This window comes from Dromiciops gliroides, chromosome 3, assembly GCF_019393635.1.
Source record: "Dromiciops gliroides isolate mDroGli1 chromosome 3, mDroGli1.pri, whole genome shotgun sequence".
Lineage (NCBI taxonomy): Eukaryota > Metazoa > Chordata > Mammalia > Microbiotheria > Microbiotheriidae > Dromiciops > Dromiciops gliroides.
Window position 1 is genome coordinate 403309703 of NC_057863.1, and position 19769 is coordinate 403329471.

The window sequence follows — 19769 nt, forward strand, 5'->3', positions numbered from 1 at the left end:
AACCCCATAGAAAGGGGATTAGCCTGAGTTTTAAATCACCACCTTTATTTTTTTGTGTTATGTGCCTTTCCTTGAAGGATTGGAAAAAATCAAAATATTTCTTCTGAATCAAGAGAAATTTGGAGTTGAGAGTCAGGAGGCCCCAGTTCAAATGCCCTTTTTTTTTTTTTTTTTTTTACAATTTCTAGCAAGGTGACCACAGGTAAATCACTAAACCTTTTTACGTATCAGGTTTATTTTTTGTTTGTTTTTGTTTTTTGTTTGTGGGGCAATGAGGGTTAAGTGACTTGCCCAAGGTCATACAGCTAGTGTCAAGTGTCTGAGACCGGATTTGAACTTAGGTCCTCCTGAATTCAGGGCCAGGGCTTTATCCACTGTGCCACCTAGCTGCCCCCAGGTTTATTTTTTAACTCCAAAGGTCTATTGTAAAACTCACCAGAAGCAAAATGGTATGTTGAGTAGAAGGCCATCCTTAGCATGAAGAATATCTGGCTTCAAGTCTTGCCTCTGACCCATACTGACTGTAAGAGCTAATCATCTAACCTCTTGGTGTCCTAAGGAACTCTTTAGGACTATAAATTACAGGAATGCTGCATATGAGTATCAGTGGGGATCTATCTGAGCAACAACCTACATTAAAGAATCATAGATAGGAAATAAAAATGCTTTTGCTTCAAATATCTGAGAGGAATGTTTTGTTGTCTGTAAGTTACCGACTGAATGTGAATTGTTATCATTGCATTCACTTTCCTGGAATGATACCTAATGTGTGTCTAAAGTGTGCTTTACCCCTTTCCTGGCCCAACATTCCAGTTTCCCCATGATCTACAATCTGGCTTCAACTTGCCTGTCCAATCTTATCTACCATTACTTCTCACAAAATCCCCTCCTAGAAGTATTACTGTGGCACAAACACATTTTATTCCTACTGACCTCCACGCTATCTCCCTGCTTCTGTCCATGACACACATACTCTTCCATCTTTCCCAAAAGGTATTGCTTACTTTTTGTCTCTCTATCCAAAGCCAACCCTGCCTTCAGAGCTCAAGTGAATCTACTTCGTTCTGGAAGGCTTCCCTGATCACTCCAAGCCTATACTGATCTAGAAAACATAGCACTTGATTTAGAGCTAGAAGACATCTTGGTGATAAGCTAGCTCAACCCTTTCATTTTCCAGATAAAGTCATCGAGACCCAAAGAGGTTAAACAATTTGCCCAAGATCACAAGGTAGTAATTGGAAGAGATGGGATTCAAACATTTCAAAACCAAAGGATCATTGATTTAATTTTAGAAGGGACCCTGAAGGTCATTGAGACTATTGATCTTATTTTACAGATGAGGAAATCGAGACCTACAAAGGTTAAGCAATTTGCCCAAAGTTACAAACTTGGTAAATATGAGAGCTGAGATTCAATCACTCCAAATCAAATACTTGGACCTAGAAGGGCTCTTGGAGATCACTGAGTTTCTGCTCTCTTTTACAGATGAGGAAACTGAGACTCAGAGAAGTTACATGATAGGACCAAAGCCACACAGCTAATAAGTGTTTAAGATGGAATTCACACCCAAGTCTTCCAGACTCCAAGTCCAATCCATCCACTATTCAATGCTGTTCTTCCCATTCAAACACGTTGGACATTTACATACACCCTAAGAATATGTTTGTGGTCTTCTGCTGTGATTTAATGCTCGTATTAATTTTCATTATCTGTGTATTGTCACCACCATTAGACTGGGACCAAGTCTCTCTATTCCCTATAGCATCTAACAGAAGACTGGGGATATAATGGAGACTCCATGACCACATGTCCACAAGGAGAAATTTGACACATAATAAGGAAAGAACATCATAGAAACACTAACCACAAAACATACACAAAACAGCCACCAGGAAACAACTACCACAAAACACACACCTGTTCTCCTCTGGTGAAATTACCACTTAGTCGTTTGCCACTGCTCCAGACAGCCAGGAGCCAGGAGGAGACAGGATACAGCTTAAGAGAGACCGGAAGGTGACAGCAGAAAAGGACAGGCACAGCTGGAGAGGAGGAGTAAGTACAAGGCCAGATACAAAGAAAGATGGCTGGAGGGTGTCTTACTTTGACCAGGTCCTTTGGCAGCGTCCCAGCATGCACCCCCCTCTCCAAATGGGCCTGTTTTTTAAATTTCCTTTTCCGCTGCTTCTCCAGCCACAAGTCATCAAGGCTGGCATACTGGTTCCGAGACATCGTTGTAGTCTTGCGGGATGTCTCCGAGGGGTTTCTGTCCGCAGAGAGGAAGGGGAAAGTCCAGGTGACGTTCTCAATGGTGGAGAAGGGTCTTTGGGTGGGCACTGTGGAAGGGACCCTCTTACCATAGTGGCAAACCAGCTTCTCACCTGGTCTTCCTTCAGACAGCGTGTTGTTTTGGAAGGTAGGGTCCTGTTTTGTAAGCATCAAGAGAGGACACATGAATGTGGGACAGGTTTTACTTGCCCTTACCCTTTCCCATTCAGACAAAAGCCTCGTGCTTTGGTTAGGACACCTAGCACAGCTTACGACAGCTTTTGAAAATGCTGACATTTTTAGGCTGAGGCAGACAAATCAATTTTATTCCCAAAGCTAATTATTTAAGCAAGATTTGCCTTGATCAGAAGCATTACTGTATCAAGGGATACTGCTGAGCCAGTCTCCTGCTAGAAATATAAAATGTGAAATTTAAAATTATACAATCACAGAAATGATGAATTCTTAGAATCATAGAATATTAGAACTAAAAAGGATCTTAGTCTGATCCTTTTTTTTAATCTACAATGAAACCGAAACCCAGAAAGGTTAAATGATTTACCCAAATTCTAGCTATTAACAAATATGTTACACTAACGCAAATATATTTTAATTTATTGCTGGCCAGTAATCCAGATAAAAGCTCTTATTTGGAAATTTAGCCTTGGGAATAAGGTTACAAATACATGTATAATTGATATTTTTGTTACTAATTCTTTCCTTCTGTAGTAGAAATTACTAAATTGCTATTGAATGGCAAATTATCAAGCCAATTCATTTCAAATTCCTATTAAACATCTAGACTTTTGATCTACAAGACACCAAATAGTTTAACATCAAACATTTTTTAAAAAAGAACTGCCTAAATTGAGAGGCTCTTTGGGCATTGTGTTAAAGTAGCTTTTGTCTACATTTGAAAATCATCCCCTTGACAGTTTACAGAAGACAATTTTCTTAAAAGACTTGTTTTGCCCTCTCCTCCCCTCCATACCCACAATTTCATACTCAGAAACCCACTTTACACAACAAGAAGCCCTTGTACTATGGCATCCAAGGGATCTCAAAGCATTTGATGACGATTATATAGGAGAAAGAATGAAACTGTTCTTTTAACTGTTTCCAGAAGACTGCTCTTTTTCAATTACAGGTAGAGAACACGTTTGGTTAATTGCTATATGGTAAATTACTTTTTATAGGTCTTCACTTGGTAGATGAAAGGATAATTGCTTAATTGGGAGAAAAATATAACAGGAGAGAGACTCTAACCAAGTTTCGCTCTATTATTCCAACTTCATATCTGGAGAAGGATTGAAGCCCAGAATTGGTTTGCCCAATGTCAATATAATACATTATGGTATCAGTTAAGCAAGACACTACTTTCGTCTACTGTATTACATGGCTAATATAATAGCCGCTTTGTGCCTATCATTAAATCCTAGGGTACTGGAATATGAGTTAGAAGGGAGCTCAGAGGTCAACTAATTCAGTCCATAAATTGCATTTACTTCCCTTCATGTTGTCATTTAAAGCCCTTCATAACTGTCCCCAACCTAGCTATCTAGCTTTATCTTACATTAATTCCTTTATTCAAGTCAAACTAATATCCTATAAACACACCATCCCTGTTACAGCATCTGTGCTTTTTCCTCATGTCCTCTTCCTTCCAACCTCATCGCTTAACTGAAATTCCTCTTTCCAAAGTAACCAACAATCGCCATATATGATAGTCTTTTCTCAGTCCTCATCCTTCTTGACTTCTCTTCTGCATTTAACACTGTTGACCACCCCCTCCTCATGAATACCCTCTCCTTTCTGGATTTTAATGACACTTTTCTACTGATTCTCCTTCTCCCTGTCTAACTATTTTTTCTGCTTCTTCTTTGCTGACTCATTATCCATGTCATGTCCCCTAACTGTGGATGTTCCTTAAGGCTTTGTCCTGGATCTTTGCTTCTGTCACAGATGATTCTCTGATCTGTATATCTGGTCCCAATCTCTTCTCTAAATGTCAGTCATACATTACCAGCTGGACATTACCAGCTGGATGTACTGGTGACATCCCAAACTCAACTTGTCCAAAAGAGAACTCATTATTTCCCCCTCAAAACTACTCCCTTTCTAAAATTTTCTATTTTTGTCAAAGGCACCACCATTCTTCCAGTGTCTCAAATTTTTAACCTTGGCACTATCCTCAACTCTACTACATGAGACTTGTCCTGTTTGCCCCTAATGACTAGTGCCTTCCATCCCTGGAATAGCTTGTGTTCACCTTGCGTTTTTGTATATATTTTTCTGTATATACATACATATGCATTCAAGTGATGCATCCAGACTGGCTTGTATTCATTTCTAGCCAAGAATCTACCTGCAAAAATGTTGTTCATCCAAAGAAATCAGACTGACTGCTTTCACACAGGAAAACTTTATTCAGCACAATAGTGGGATATCAGTTCTTTCTCCTTGTAGAATTTGTATTGTGTGCAAATTTCCTGTCCTAGTTGCAAAATTAGAGCCTAAAAAATCAATTCAATCCCCACCCCAGGAAACAGAATGTTGAACACTATGCAGTATAGGAGAAATTCCTATCTATTTTGGAGGAAACTATTACATTAGTCAATGAAGATAGGAGTAAGTCAAATCTTGTTGCAGCTGAAGTGGAGTTTTGTTATCAGGTATTGTTCCAATTAATGAACAATTGTTCCTGTTGGAGATTTTTGTTGTGATGACATTTACTATATAATAGGATTTTATCTCTGTCTAGGGTCAGGCTAAGAAACTTTCCTAGTTGTATTTTATGAGATAACCTAATTCATTTGAAAAAAAGATTCAATTTACAGTTTAAGTAAATTTAAACTATAGTATATTTGCTCACTTTTCCCTTTATACTCCGTAGCTTATGGTTTCTCCTCTACCTCCATTGGGGAAGAAGGGAGGGAGAGAAAGAGGGAGGAAGGGAAGAGAAAGGGAAGGGGAAAGCAGGAGAGGAAAGGGGAGGAGAAGAAGAAGGGAGGAAAAGGGAGGATGGAGAAATGTTTCTGTTAATATTAGAAAATATTAGAAATATTAGTTGATATTAAAAAAATATCTCAGTAGAAGCAAGTCTTCTTCACACAACTGCCATTATTACTACAAAAACTATTCTAACATTACTGAAGTCTGTGAAAATGTGAACTCAAAAGGAGCAAAGCAATTATAGGTATAACAAATAAAGATCCTAATATCATGGTTTCAGAAAAAACTGAGAAGATGTATATGAACTGATGCAAAGTAAAGTGAGCAGAACCAGGAAAAGTATTGTATATAGTAACAATAATATTGTAATGATGATCAACTGTGAAAGGCTTAGCTACTCTAACCAATATACAGTGATCTAAGACAATTTCAAAGGATTCACAGAGAAAAAAAAAAATCTATATCCAGAGAGAGAACTGGTAAACTCTTGAGTGCAAATTAAAGCACACTTTTTTCACTTAAATTTTCTTGCTTTTCTTGCAACATGGACATGGAAATGTATTTTGTTTGACTTCATATGTATAATTAAAATCATATTTGCTTGCCTTCTCAGTGGGCAGGGGAAGAGTGGTAGGGAGAGAATTAGAAACAAAAGAAAATTAAATGAATGTTAAAATAAAACATTTTTACATGTCCTAGAGTTAGAAACTTACTTGTTGAAGAAAAACATGTTAAAATGTTTGACAAATATAAAACAAAAAATAAAATAAAGTTTAAGTGACTTGCCCATTTTCACATTGTTAAGATGTATCAAAGGCAGGACCAATCAATCAATTAACAATTATTTAGCACTTCCTATGTGCCACCCATTCCTTCCTGGCTATGTCCAGCTCTCTATCCACCTTGCCACAATGCTTCTTTATATAGAACAGAAGGGATGGAAAGAAGATAAAGGGAAAGAAAAAGAAGGAGCAGCAGATATGTTTACCTGGGGCTTTGAAATAGCAAATTTCCTCCCAGCAGAGGTTTTTCTAGGTAAACAGCATCTTGTCTGGCAGAGCAAACAAAGGGTTATATTAAAGTCAGCTCTGAATATGGAGTTAGAAGACCAGGGTTTGAATTATGGTTCTGTGGCTTACTGCTCATGTGGCCCTGGGAAAATTACTTAACCTCTCAGGACAATGTGACATTTAATTCATTTGCAACATGGTAGGAGTGGTGGGATTAGTAACTGGGGGTCCTCCTAAAGGAATCCAGAGCTTAGAGCACAAGCTCTGTGGGAGCTCTGTTACATTAATTCAGCTCCATTCAATTTCCTCTGTAACCCTGGGCAAGTCACTTCCCTCTCTGGACCTCAGTTTTCCTCATTTGCACAATGAGGGAATTAGACTAGATGATCTCTATAATCAACTCAAGATATTATTTTTATTTTTTGTTTTGTTGTGGTTTGTTTTTTGTTTGTTTGTTTTGCAGAGCAATGAAGGTTAAGTAACTTGCCCAGGGTCACACAGCTAGTGTCAAGTGTCTGAGGTCAGATTTGAACTCAGGTCCTCCTGAATCCAGGGCCGGTGCTTTATCCACTGCACCACCTAGCTGCCCCTTAGATCCTATATTTTTAGAATTATCTAGTTCTGTGTAAAAGAGCTAGGTAGCTAGGGGAGAGGGGTAGGGTGAGAGCTCCTTACATTCATTTCTGTGTTGCCTCCTATCTACCCCTCCTCATTTCTGTACCCCTCCCATTTGTCCCTGGATTGGAGGATAGAGAGGGTCAAGCTCCCACTCTCACCCATATACATTGCAGGGCCCTATAGAGGGCTGCTACAGCAGCTAGATTCTTCTCCCTCTTGAAACAAAAATGCCTGACCCTCAGACTTAAAATCCTAAAAGAGTGGAAATTCCCACTGTACTACCACCCACAGTGTCCTCTGCTTTCTGTCTTACAAACACATGTGCTATTTTCCCACAGTAAAAGGGATCTAAAAACCCCCCAAAACCCTGGGCTATGATGTGGTGAAAATCTTAATGGAAATGTCTGTCTCAGACACATCAATGACTGTGCAATTGATAGGGTGAGGGTTGGGCTAACACACTGTTATAGTCTAAAAAAGCCTATGGCTGCTGTGGTCTCTGTCCAACAGACCCTCTATTCCCTGTCACGAAGCTTGTCCCTGAAGAGGAAATGAGAAAATACACCTTTCTCCTTTCATTGGAGAGTTGAGGGGCTACAGGTGGGGAAGACTGACTATATTCTCAGATTCAGCAGATAGTTTTGTTGAACTACTTCCACCTCATTATTTTCCTTTAATATTTTTTTTATTATAAGAGATGGTTTTATGGGAAGAGGAGACAGAAGGGATTTAGTCAGAAATGAAGGTGACGTAAAGCCAAAGATAATTTAAAAGCTAAATAGATAACTAGGTGAGCTAAAGAGGGATTTAGGTAAATAAATAGAATTGCTCAGCCCCTGCTTCCTATCTTGTAACCCCACCCTTCTGCTTTTCCCTTTCTCTAGAATTCCCTCCATCTGTAAGCTCCTGTGCCTGGAACACTGTGGATTAGAAAATACCAAATTCCTAGCTGATTGACAGCTCCCTGGCTATAATTTCAGGGGTGGAACACTTTTATTAGATGTCTTTCAGTTTTAGTAATGAATCCTAACATATGCTAATAGATTTTTAGCAAATTCACCTCATGTAGCTTCAATTTAATTTAGTCTAATTCACTTCACTTCTATTTCAGAGTATAATAACACAGACAGTGGGAAGGCCTCACATAGAGAGAAGATGCTCATTCCTGGGCCAAAGAAATGCCTCTGCTGCCATTTTCAGACAGCATTCTTCAGAGCAGCCACAAGAGGGAGCATTCACACTCTCCAAGTTGCCTTCCTATACCCAGTAAAGACTGTTCTCTTGATCAAGTTAATTTTTGTTTGTTTATTTTACTCTCTTCTCTTATATAATTATATGTCTGCTATATTCCTTCTTCTGTGAAGACTTTTAGATTTTCCTGGCAAAATACACGACTCCTCTATTTCAATGCCGTGGCCCTGGGCACAATTAGGATAAGTGCCAAAAAACAGGGTATGTTTGAGGTGTGCCCCTAAATCTTCCCCACCAGCTTGCTACAGGGCCTAAAATTCCAGCAATTTTCATCTTTTTGAGTTAAGGCACTGAAAACCCTACAGTTTGCTGGTGGACTTTGAAAACCTGTAGAACATTTTTGAAAAGCAATTTGACAGAGGCAGCTAAGTGGCGCAGTGGATAAAGCACCAGCCCTGGATTCAGGAGGACCTGAGTTCAAATCCAGCCTCAGACACTTGACACTTGCTAGCTGTGTGACCCTGGGCAAGTCACTTAACCCCAATTGCCCTGAGAGGAAAAAAAAGAAAAGCAATTTGACATGATGCCGTGGAAGTTATAAAAATAATCTTACAATCTTAATCTATATTCCATTGTCAAGAATATACTCTGTAATCAAAAACAAAAAAAAATAACAAAAATAATCTGTTAGAAGATCATGGATTTAGAATCAAAAGGTATTTTAGAGACCTTCTAGTTCAATACACTTATTGATGAGGAAACTGAGGTCCAGAGCTTAAGTGACTTGCCCAAGGTCATACAGGTAGAAATGGGAGAATTAGGATTTGAATCTAGGTCTATCTGACTCCAAATCCAGTGTTCTTTCTATGATGACAAACAGATTGATTCTAATGTTTTTAGAGAATGATGATGGTAGTATTAGCTATAACTGCAAAAAAAGAAGTGCCCTAAATGTCCAACATATATAAGTATTAAAACAAATCTTGTTGTTTTGATGCAATTTTGCAATAAGATCAATGTACAGGGAATACAAGTAAATCTGGAAAGACCATTATGAAATAATGCAATGAAGCAAAAAAGAGGCAAAACCAAAAGAATAACATATGTACTAACTACAACTAGATAAAATGAAAATGAAGATGAATGAAAAAGAAAAGACAGTATGTAAAGAGAAATAAATCTTGTTACTTTGATATAATTCTACAGTAAGACCAATGTATGAGGAATACAAAGAAATCTGGAAAAACCATTATGAAATAATGCAAAGTAAAAAAAAAAGGCAGAAACAAAAGAATGGAGTATATACTAACTACAACTAGATCAGAGAATAGGAGAATGAAGATAAATGAAAAAGCAAAGAATTTTAATGAAGATTTGGACAGTATGACCAAAAAAAATGTTATGATACATTGAAATCAACTAATTTAAAAGTAAATAGTTGCTAAGCAAGTTTATTGATATCCAAAGTTAAATTTCTAATAAAGCATTACTTTTAAAAATCACTTTTTAAAAATTCTACCAAATGAGAAACAAATTACAAGCCTGGTGTATGATATAGCAATGGTGGAGACTTCTATTATCTCTATATCTGCTGAAGCTCACTATCTGCCAACAGCAGAGAAGCGAATTAATTCTTTTTTTGACTCCTCTAATGATAATTTAATTGTTCAAAAGTACTTTTAATATGGATCTGATTCTTACCATCAAGAAAGTACTGGGGGGGATGCTAGGTGGCGCCCTGGAGTCAGGAGGACCTGAGTTCAAATCCGACCTCAGACACTTGACACTTATTAGCTGTGTGACCCTGGGCAAGTCACTTAACCCCAATTGCCTCATTCCCCCCCCCAAAAGAAAGTACTGGTTGCTGAACTAGAAATCATGGGAGCCTTAGGGGGAAGAAACCACTCCATCTTGTAATTTGTGATAGAGAAGGAGAAGAAAGCCAAGAGTAGCCTGTTATGCAGAGATTTGGTGGTGAAATCATGGGTTCTGAGAAAGAATAGGTTTTTATGATTTAGTTCTCATAAAATAAAATTCTGTAGAGGATATCAGCCTTTCAGCATGTCTGGGGAGCTCAGTGATTTGAAAATCTAAAAACACAAAGAGAAATCATTCTTAATGAGGGAAAAAAAAGGGGAGAGCTGTCTCAATAGACCAATATGGATTCACAAGGAACTCATTGTCATATATTCATTAATGATTATACATATATATATATCCATTAAGGGATGACATAATATATGTAATATGTAATGTATCACATATATTATATACTCAAGGAAACTTTTTTTAAGGTACAGAAGATGGAAGCAATGGTAGCTAACTGGGAATGAATTGAAAAATGTGACATGATGCTATAAGATAGACTATTAGGAGTGCTGAAGTTCAGAATGAACTAAATATGGTGAAGAAAATCAATGACAAAAAAAGAGAAAGCTTTAAGTTAGACCTAGGGATAAAAAAGAGGAATAAAAAGGAATAATTCAATTACCCAGGTTGCTTGGGATAATGATAACAAAGAATGGACAGAAAGCAAAACTGTTTAACTTATTTTTCTTCTCTCTTCTGCCAAGGAGAATGGGAAGAAGACAATAAAAATGGTTAATGGGGGCAGCTAGGTGGCGCAGTGGATAGAGCATGGGCCCTGGAGTCAGGAGTACCTGAGTTCAAATCCGGCCTCAGACACTTAACACTTACTAGCTGTGTGACCCTGGGCAAGTCACTTAACCCCAATTGCCTCACCAAAAAAAAAAATGGTTAATGGGCATTTAAAACCCAAGATAAGTAGGAAGATAGGAAGGGAGTACATAGCTGCCTCTGATGGGTTCAAGTCACTAGGCCCCAATGAACCTAGGGCTGAGCCATTGCCCCTGATCTTTGGATGATTGTAGAAAATGGAAGAAATATTCCAGTATTGTACTTCTTCAAATGTTGTACCCAGTGTCAAAAGTGGGAAGAAAATAGAATCTGCAGACTATAGACCAGTGAACTTGACTTCAGTTTCTAGAAGGCAAAATTCTAAAATCTTTTTCCTAGAATATATAATTAAAAGGATAATTAACTTGGCAAATACACCAAAAGGGTGTTAACAGATTTTGGCACAGCAATCCCTTTCCTGGATACTCAAAAGTGATCAAAGATAAAAAAGTTTCTATATTTATCAGAATATTCATAGCAGCACTGTTTATGGTAGTAAATCATCAACAACAAAAAGCAACTTGTAAGCAGGGTGGGTGCTCATAAATTGGAGAATAGATAAATAAATGGCAGTATATGAATATAATGAATTATTTTTGTACCTCAAGATATTACAAATATGAGGAATTCAGAGAAACATGGGAAGATTTGTATGAACCGATGAAGAGGGAAAGCAGAAGCAGGGGATAATATGCACAATTATTACAATAATGTAAATTACATAAATGAAAGCAACACTAAAGAGATCTGAACTCATATTAAGTGTAATAACTAGTCTTGGGGCAGCTAGGTAGCACAGTGGATAGAGCACTGGCACTGGATTCAGGAGGACCTGAGTTCAAATCCGACCTCAGACCCTTGACACTTACTAGCTATATGACCCTGGGCAAATCACTTAACACCAACTGCCTCACACACACACACAAATAAGTAGTCTTGATCATAAAATGATGAAACATATCTCTCTCTTCCATAGGGAAGTAGAAGACTATGCGTATGAAACGTTGATTATAATGTCAGGCATGGTCACAGTGTCAGTTGACTTTGCTCAACCGTTGTTCTGTGTTACAAGGGAGGCTTCTGATGAGGAAAGAGTATATCAGGAAATGATTGGATTGTTAAAAAAGCAAGTATGAAAATTTTAAAGGGAGGGCAGTTAGTAAACATCTATAAAAAGAAGCATTGGTCAAGATAGTCAGCATAGCTACAACAAGATGAGATCACACTAGATTATCTTTCCTTTTTTGTTAGTTATTTAAAATCAAGGGAATTCTGAAGAAACATTTTACCTGTATGATAGCAAAGCATTTGATAAAATAGATCTTGAGTTTCTAATGGAAAAATGGTGGTGATGGTACAGTTAAATAGACTCAGAAGTAATCAAATTGTTAAGTCAAAAAGCAGTCATCAATGGTTTAATGTCAGCTTGGAAGGAAAACTCTAGTGGATTGCCCCTGGAATCTGAGCTTGGACCTATGTGTTTATAACTTTTATCAATAATTTGGATTAAGACACTGATGACTTACTTGATAGATTTGCATATAATACACAGCTGGCACAGATAACTAACATGTTGAATGACAAAGCTGATATCCCAAAAGATCTTGGCAGGATAGAACATTGAGATGACTCTAATGAGATGAAATTTAATGAGAAATAATGCTAGGTATTACATGGGTTCAAAAAAATCATCTTTAAATTTGGAACTAAAAGTCCAGTGAGGGCAGATGTTGAAAACTATCCTTATATTTAACTAGAAATTAATAAAATAAAATTAAAATCATCTTTATAAATATGGAGGGCAGGGCACAACATGGTTAGACTGCAGTTCATCTGAAAAAAAGTTATTGATATCCATAAGCTCAACGAGCCAATAATGTGATATAGAAGCCAAAGAAAATAATCAGATCTTTGGCTACATTCAGAGAAGTGTGAGGTCCAGGACAAGGGAGATGTTAATGTCACTGTATTCTGATGTGGTCAGATTCCATGTGGAGTACTGTATCTAGTTTGGGGTGTCATAGTTTGGGAAAGGCATATAGGTTGGAGAGCTTTCAGAGGAGGGGAATCAGCATGGCGAAGGACCTTGAGTTCATCCATTAAGTATTGGTTGAAGGTGCTAAGGATGTTTATCTGAGAGAAAAGGAAAACTTATATGAAGGTATGGGGGCATGATGGCTGATTTCAAATATCTGGTCTGTTATGTGGAAGAATGCTTAGATTTGTTGTACTTGACCCCCTAGGCCTCAATAGAACTAGGAAATGGGCAGAAGTTACGGACAGGCAAATTTAGGCTTAGTTAAGGACAATCTTCTATTATAGTTGTCCAAAAGTGAAATGTACTGCCCCAGGACATAACAGGTTCTTTTTTTTCACTAGAGGTCTTCAAGCCAATTCTAAATGAGTATCTTTTTTTTTTTTTTTTTTTTTGGTGAGGCAATTGGGGTTAGGTGACTTGCCCAGGGTCACACAGCTAGTAATTGTTAAGTGTCTGAGGCCAGATTTGAACTCAGGTCCTCCTGAATTCAGGGCTGGTGCTCTATCCACTGTGCCACCTAGCTGCCCCTAAATGAGTATTCTTAAGGTATGTCACAGAGAATATTTTTGTGCAGGTATAAGTTGGACTACTCTGAGGTAGGTCCTTTCTAACTCTGGGGCTCTTCCCATAAATCCTCCACAAAGGAGCAAACTCAACCTAGAAGGCTTTTTTGAGGTCTGTTTTTTAAACATTCCATTGGTTCACGTATAACATTTGGGCTGTCTCTCTCTTCCCTATATGAGCATCCCAGATTCAGTTTATCAGACTCCTTCCTGAGAGTAGATGCTGGAGCAGAAAGAGAATTGAGTCCCTGGGATGGAGGGAACGTGGCAACACTGAACAGGAAGGTAACCAAGGTTGAAGGCTGGGGTTGAGCCTTGTCCAGCATCCCTATATTTACTATTTGGATGAGGGCCAGCTTTGTTCACTGCATTCAGTCCCCATTCTCTTATCTAATATCATCTCCTATTCATCCCTAACATTAATCTTCAACTGTAACCAAATGAGTCTGCCCTCCTCTAAAATCGGTATGCTTATTGGCACCTCCATACCTTTCTTTGTGCTGTTTTATCTTCTCCAGAGTGCCATTCCATCTGCTCTCCAAATTCTGCTCATCCTTTGAGGGCTATCTCAAATGCAACCTCCTCCCCAAAAGCCTTACTATTCACTACCTGTATGAGTTTATGCGAGACAGAACTTCTCTGGACAGCCGTTTTTTCAACTATAAAATGAACAAGTAGGACTACATGACCACTGAAAACCATTCAAGCTCTAGATCCATGACTATGAACAGTTCTCCCTTCTTTGAAGTCCCAGGGCGTTTAATTGTCTGCATCATTCCCTCACACCATATAAGATATACTATCTTACAGTATATATTTAAATCTCGTCAAGGAGGCCTTTCCTGATCCCCCTATCTGCCAATGCCATCCCCTCTGAAATTATCTTTCCTGTACTCTGTATTTACTTTGCAAGTTCCATTAATACTTACTATCTACACCATTATAATGTAAGTTCTGTGGGGGCATGGGCTGCTTTTTCCTTTTCTTTTTCTTTTCATCCTCAGTGGCTGGTATATAGTAAAAAGCAATTTGTAGCACGGTGGCTAGAGTGCTGGGCCTAGAGTCAGGAAGACCTGAGCTCAAATCTGACCTCAGACATTTACTAGCTGTTTGACTGTGGGCAAGTCATTTTAACTCCATTTGTTTTAGTTTCTTCAACTGTAAAATGGGCACAATAATTGTATTTCTCTAGCAGGGCTGTTGTGAGGATAAAATGAAATATTTGTAAAAAAGCACTTAGCACAATGCCTGGCACATAGTAGGCACTAAACAAATGTTTATCCCTTCCTTCTTCCTCCAGTAAGAACTTAATAAATGTTTGTTGATTGATTGATTCTATTGTTACATAGTTCACAGAATCAGAGTTGGAAGGAACTTCAGAAGTCATCTAATGCAACCCATACCTGAACAAGCATCTCTTCTCCAACATCACCAACAATTAGTCCTACATCCTTAGCTTGAAGATGGGAAGCTACTATTTCCCAAAGCAATCCACTACCCCTCCCCACGTCCCACCCTCTGACAATTAACACTTTTGGACAGCTCTAATGATTAGATATCTTTCCTTACATCAAATCTAAATCTATTTCTTTGCAACTTCCACACTCTGATTTTAGTTCTGACCACTGGGGTCAGACAGGATAAGTCTAATCCCTCTTTCATGTAACATTCCTTTATATACTCAAAGATAGAAATTACATCCCCCTTAAATGTATGAGCTAGTTCTTCCAATCTATCCTCACAGCATTATCTTGAATTGTCTTTTTCTGGAAATACTCTAGATTGTTTATGTATTCTTCAAAATATGGTGTCAAAACCCAGATCATGGGGGCAGCTAGGTGGCGCAGTGGATAAAGCACCGGCCCTGGATTCAGGAGTACCTGACTTCAAATCCGGCCTCGGACACTTGACACTTACTAACTGTGTGACCCTGGGCAAGTCACTTAACCCCCATTGCCCCTCAAAAACCAAAAACCAAAACAAAACCCAGATCATGCCAGGTACGGTCTGGCTAAGGCAGAGAGTATAATAGGACTGTTATATTCCTTTCTTAATACAATCTAGGAAAGCTTTAGCCTTTTTTAAACTGTCATTTATCATTTGATTCATATTGAGCTTATAGTTCATTAATATCCCCAAGTGTCTTTTGTTTGTTTTATGTTTTTTGTTTTTTTGGTGAGGCAATTGGGGTTAAGTGACTTGCCCAGGGTCACACAGCTAGTAATTGTTAAGTGTCTGAGGCTGGATTTGAACTCGGGTCCTCCTGAACGCAGGGCCAGTGATCTATCCACTGTGCCACCTAGCTGCCCCCCCCAAGTGTCTTTTATAGGAAGTGTTATTTAAACATCTCTCCTGCATTCTGTACTTAATTTCTTCAACCTAAGCCTAGATCCTAACATCTACCCCTTTTACATATCATTTTATTGGCTTTGGCCCCATTGTCTGAGCTTGTTGATACCCGTTTGGATCTGTACTTTTTTTCATCCCGCATGTTAGCTATGCTTCCCAGATTGATGTAAAAATTATGCAAATTTAATAAGCATGTCATCTCTGCCTCCATTGAAACAATTTATTAAAATGTTGAACATTAAAGAGGTCAGAATAGGTGGTGTGTTCTACCAAAAGACCTCCCCCTAAAATAACATCAAGCGGTTAATGATTATTCCTTGGGTATAGTCATCCAACCAGTTCCAGATTCACCTGACTGTACTCTAATATAGCCCATATCTTTACAATTTGTCCTCAAGGACAGCATGGAGGACTCTGTCAAATGCTTTCCTGAAATCCAAGTATACTGTGTCTATACTCTCTACAGTAGGAGGCACCTAGGTGGTGCTTGGAAATGGTCTTGGGAGTCAAATCCTGCCTCAGACATTTATTAGCTATGTGATCCTGGGCAGTTCACTTATAATTTCTCTTGGTCCCAGTGTCTATGAAATGGGGACACATTTCACCTACATCCCAGGATTGTTGTGAGGATCAAATGAGATAATATATGCTGTAAGCCTTAAAGTGCTATTATCAGTATTTTTATGTGATTTCCCTAATTTACCAATCTAGTTTTCAGGTGTTTTTCAGTCGTGTCCTATTCTCCAGAGCCCCATTTAGGATTTTCTTGGCAAATATATGGGACTGGTTTGCCATTTCCTTTCCCAGCTCATTTGACATATGAGGAAACTGAGGCAAATAGTGTTAAGGGACTTGCTCAAGGCCACCCAACTAGAAAGTTTCTGAAGCCAGATTTGAACTCATGGAGAGGAGTCTTGCTAACTTCAGGCCCAGCTCTCTGTACACTGCACCACCTAGTTGCCCACCAGTCTAGTTACCCTGTCAAAAATGGGAAATAAGGTAAGTTTGACATAACATGTTCTTTAAATCATAGGCATTAATTAGGTACCTGTTATGTCTAAGTCACTGGCAGATATGAAATAGTCCCTGCCCTCAAGGAGGCTAAACTGTATTGGTGAAACCATGCTTGCAAGTTCGGTATGACCACGGATCTCATAGGGGCATGTACATGCAGGCACGCACGTGTACACACATGCATGTGTGTACACATGCACACATATGCACACGCACACACACATACAATCTCTCTAATCATATGTTCTCGAATTTTGCCAGAAAACAGTCCTGTTCACAGGCCACAATTGTTTTCCATATGTTATTCCTGTCTCTCCAGGTAGATAATAAGCTCCTGGAGGGAAAGACAATGATTTATTCTCCTGTACCAATGTACCACACCTAGCACAGGGTTAGGTCCTAGATAAGTAGTCAATAAATTATAATAATAGTTCACATTTATATGCTTCTTTTTACAAGGTACTCTCTTCACAACAACCCTGTGAGGTAGGTAGTTTAAATATCATTCTACTTTCCTGACCTGAGAACTGGGTTCAGTTAGACTTCGTGGCCTGCCCACAGCCACACGGCTAGCAGTGGAATAGACATGGCTCTATCCCCGATCTTAAGCCTTAAAGTCCAGTGTTCTTTCCACTGTACTACATTGCACTCTGAGTCGGGCTGCTTCTATGTGACACCTTTGATGTTCTTAGGGTCCAGATTGAACTCTCATTCATTCCTATAAATCAGATCTCACCCTCAACAACGCCCATCCATCTAGAAGAGAGATGCACACCTAGCTAGTGTGATTTGGCGGAGAACTCACCTTATTATCCAGGGTGTCCTGAACAGAGGATGCTGTGGTCAGGCTGCCCTGAGACAGGGTGCTGGTCCCACTCTCTTCCTTTTGGCACTCATGGTCCAAGTCATGCAAGGAAAGTAGGAACGTGGCTCGGGGTTTGAGGGTCTTTGGCCTCTCGGGAGCCTCAGGACTGCCGTCTGCATTATAGCAGTTTCCCAGAGAAATCATGGAGATGGCGTTGACCCTGCCAGAGTACTGGAAGCTTCTGCGCTGAGCATTGGGCCTGGGGCTCTGGGGTTTGGGACTCATAGGCTTGCAGGGCATGTCCTTGCTGTCATACAAAGGGGAGCAGGGATAACTAAGGGATGTAATCTGATGGATTGTGGGGCTGCCAGGTGATTTCAGCCAGGCCTCCTCAGGAAAGACAGCCAAACTACCCCCCGGTGTCTGCAGGGCTTCTCCACTTTCCCGACTGATCATGCATTTGATGGCCGGTTCACTTTTTCTCCTTTGATCTGGTGATGCCAAATCCCTGGCTGGCATGGCGGAGCAGGGAACTTGCAGAGGGACATAGGGGGCACTTAGAAATGTCTGCTCCCTGGACTGGCTCTCCTTGTCCTTGGTTAGTTTTTCATTCTCATCACTGACCCCTTGTAGGGGACAACTGGGGGATCGAAGGATTTCACGGGGCTGAGCCAGGCTTGCTAAGGCTGGCCTTCTCATTCCGTCACTTTCTTTGCCTTTCAGTAGTGTTTTCCAGGAGCTTTGTCGGAGTTTGGTCTTCTCCTTTTCCATCTTAAGGGAACATCTAGGACTCTGGTCAGTATTCTCCTTCTCCAGACCTTTGGGCTCAAAGAAGTTAGAGAAGGATTTGTGAGCAAAGGCCAACCTTGTTCTGATTTTTTTTCTTTGTTTTTAAATCGCTTTGATTCATGACTTTCGGAGGATAGCCGTCTGGTAGCGAAATCTTCTGGTGTGTCCATATCACTATTTTCTGTTAAGCTCAACCTGCCTCCTTTTTCTCCTCCCCCATCCCTATCACATTTTACACTTGGATAGGGGATACTCAAGTCTAAGTCTTCCAAAGGAATCCTGCCAGGCCCAGAGGCCCTCCTTAAACTAACCCTGTTAAATGGATGTTTCTCATTGAGTTCTTCATCATCTGAATATTCCAAGCTGCAGCCCTCCTTGCTCGGGGTGATCATATTAGGCAAGTCAGTATTCAGAGCCTGAAGGCCCTGCTGCGTCCCATAATCTTTACCCACATCTGGGTCCTCTACCTTTACCTTGCTGATGCGGGGGCTGCTACCTGGACAATTATCAACCCCTGAGGTTTTATTTTTCTTGAAGGAGGACATCTTAGGAAAAACAAGGAACTTGGAGGGCCTTCCAACTACACCAGTCTTGCTCCCTTTTGGAGCAGCCTTGTAGAGGCTGGTATTACTTCCCAAATTATGAAGGGAAGGAGTCTCCTGGTCTTCACAGTTGATGTTGCCAAAACAAATGTCAAATAGTTCAGGGGCAGTTGGGTCAAAGGTTTTTTCTTGACTAGGAGAGGCCTTGGGCACTGTGAGACTATGACTATGCTCATCAGCTTCTCCTTCCTCTAAGATAGAGCTTAGGCTGTTTTCTGTATTAGGAAAATCAACACTGGAGCTCGGTGACCTCGGGTCTTTGCTCTCCCTTCCAAGTCCTCCCCCTCTGGAGGTTTTTTCTTCATGAGGGGTGTCTCCCAAGACTGCATCAGTGAGATTCAGACCACCAGTTGTTTGAGTGGCATCTGGTTCCTCCAGAATCAAATGAGCCACACAGATGTCATGTTCATTCTCTTTCTTCGGAGCCAAATCCACTTGCTTTGTATCAAGAATGGCCCCTGAATTCTGGTTATCAACTAGCAGCTCCCCTTCTGAATGGTCATTCAGTCCATCATCTATAGCCCCCCTCAACCTCCCTGAGCAGAAGGACTCAATCCCTAGGATACTTGAATCATTTCCTTGTGGTCCTTCCAAAAGCAAGTTAACGCCACCCTGCGGCTCCTCCTGTGGGGCAGCATGAGGCACCTGAGTTACCTCCAAGGCTGTTTCCTCAGCTACCCATTGTCCCCAGTCTGTGTTCTCACTGGGCACATTCACAAGCAGAGAGTCATTTTTGCTTTCCAAGACAGTTGATTCATGTACCCCGCTTTCACAGCCATTAGTTTCTACTTCCTCAGCCTCACTAAGCCCACAGAGAGCTGAGCTGGCATCACTGCATGATCCAGAGTTTTCATCCTGGAAGTTTCCAAGGGG

The 19769-nt window shown here is 39.9% G+C and overlaps 1 protein-coding gene across 2 annotated transcripts in view; it reads right to left on the reverse strand.

Moving 5' to 3' along the window:
* ARHGEF4 (Rho guanine nucleotide exchange factor 4) overlaps positions 1-18392 on the reverse strand; it is a 265862-nt gene extending 247470 nt beyond the window's left edge. Inside the window, exons 1-2 of one of the 2 annotated variants that reach the window (XM_043991992.1) lie at positions 17506-18392; positions 2104-2424 (exon numbers count right to left, since the gene is read on the reverse strand). In XM_043991992.1, coding sequence (XP_043847927.1) covers positions 2104-2424; positions 17506-18276 — 1092 coding nt within the window. In that variant the 5' untranslated portion in view covers positions 18277-18392. The remainder of the gene's footprint in view (positions 1-2103; positions 2425-17505) is intronic. The other variant, XM_043991993.1, reaches the window with a different exon arrangement.
* Between the last annotated feature and the right edge of the window lie 1377 nt (positions 18393-19769).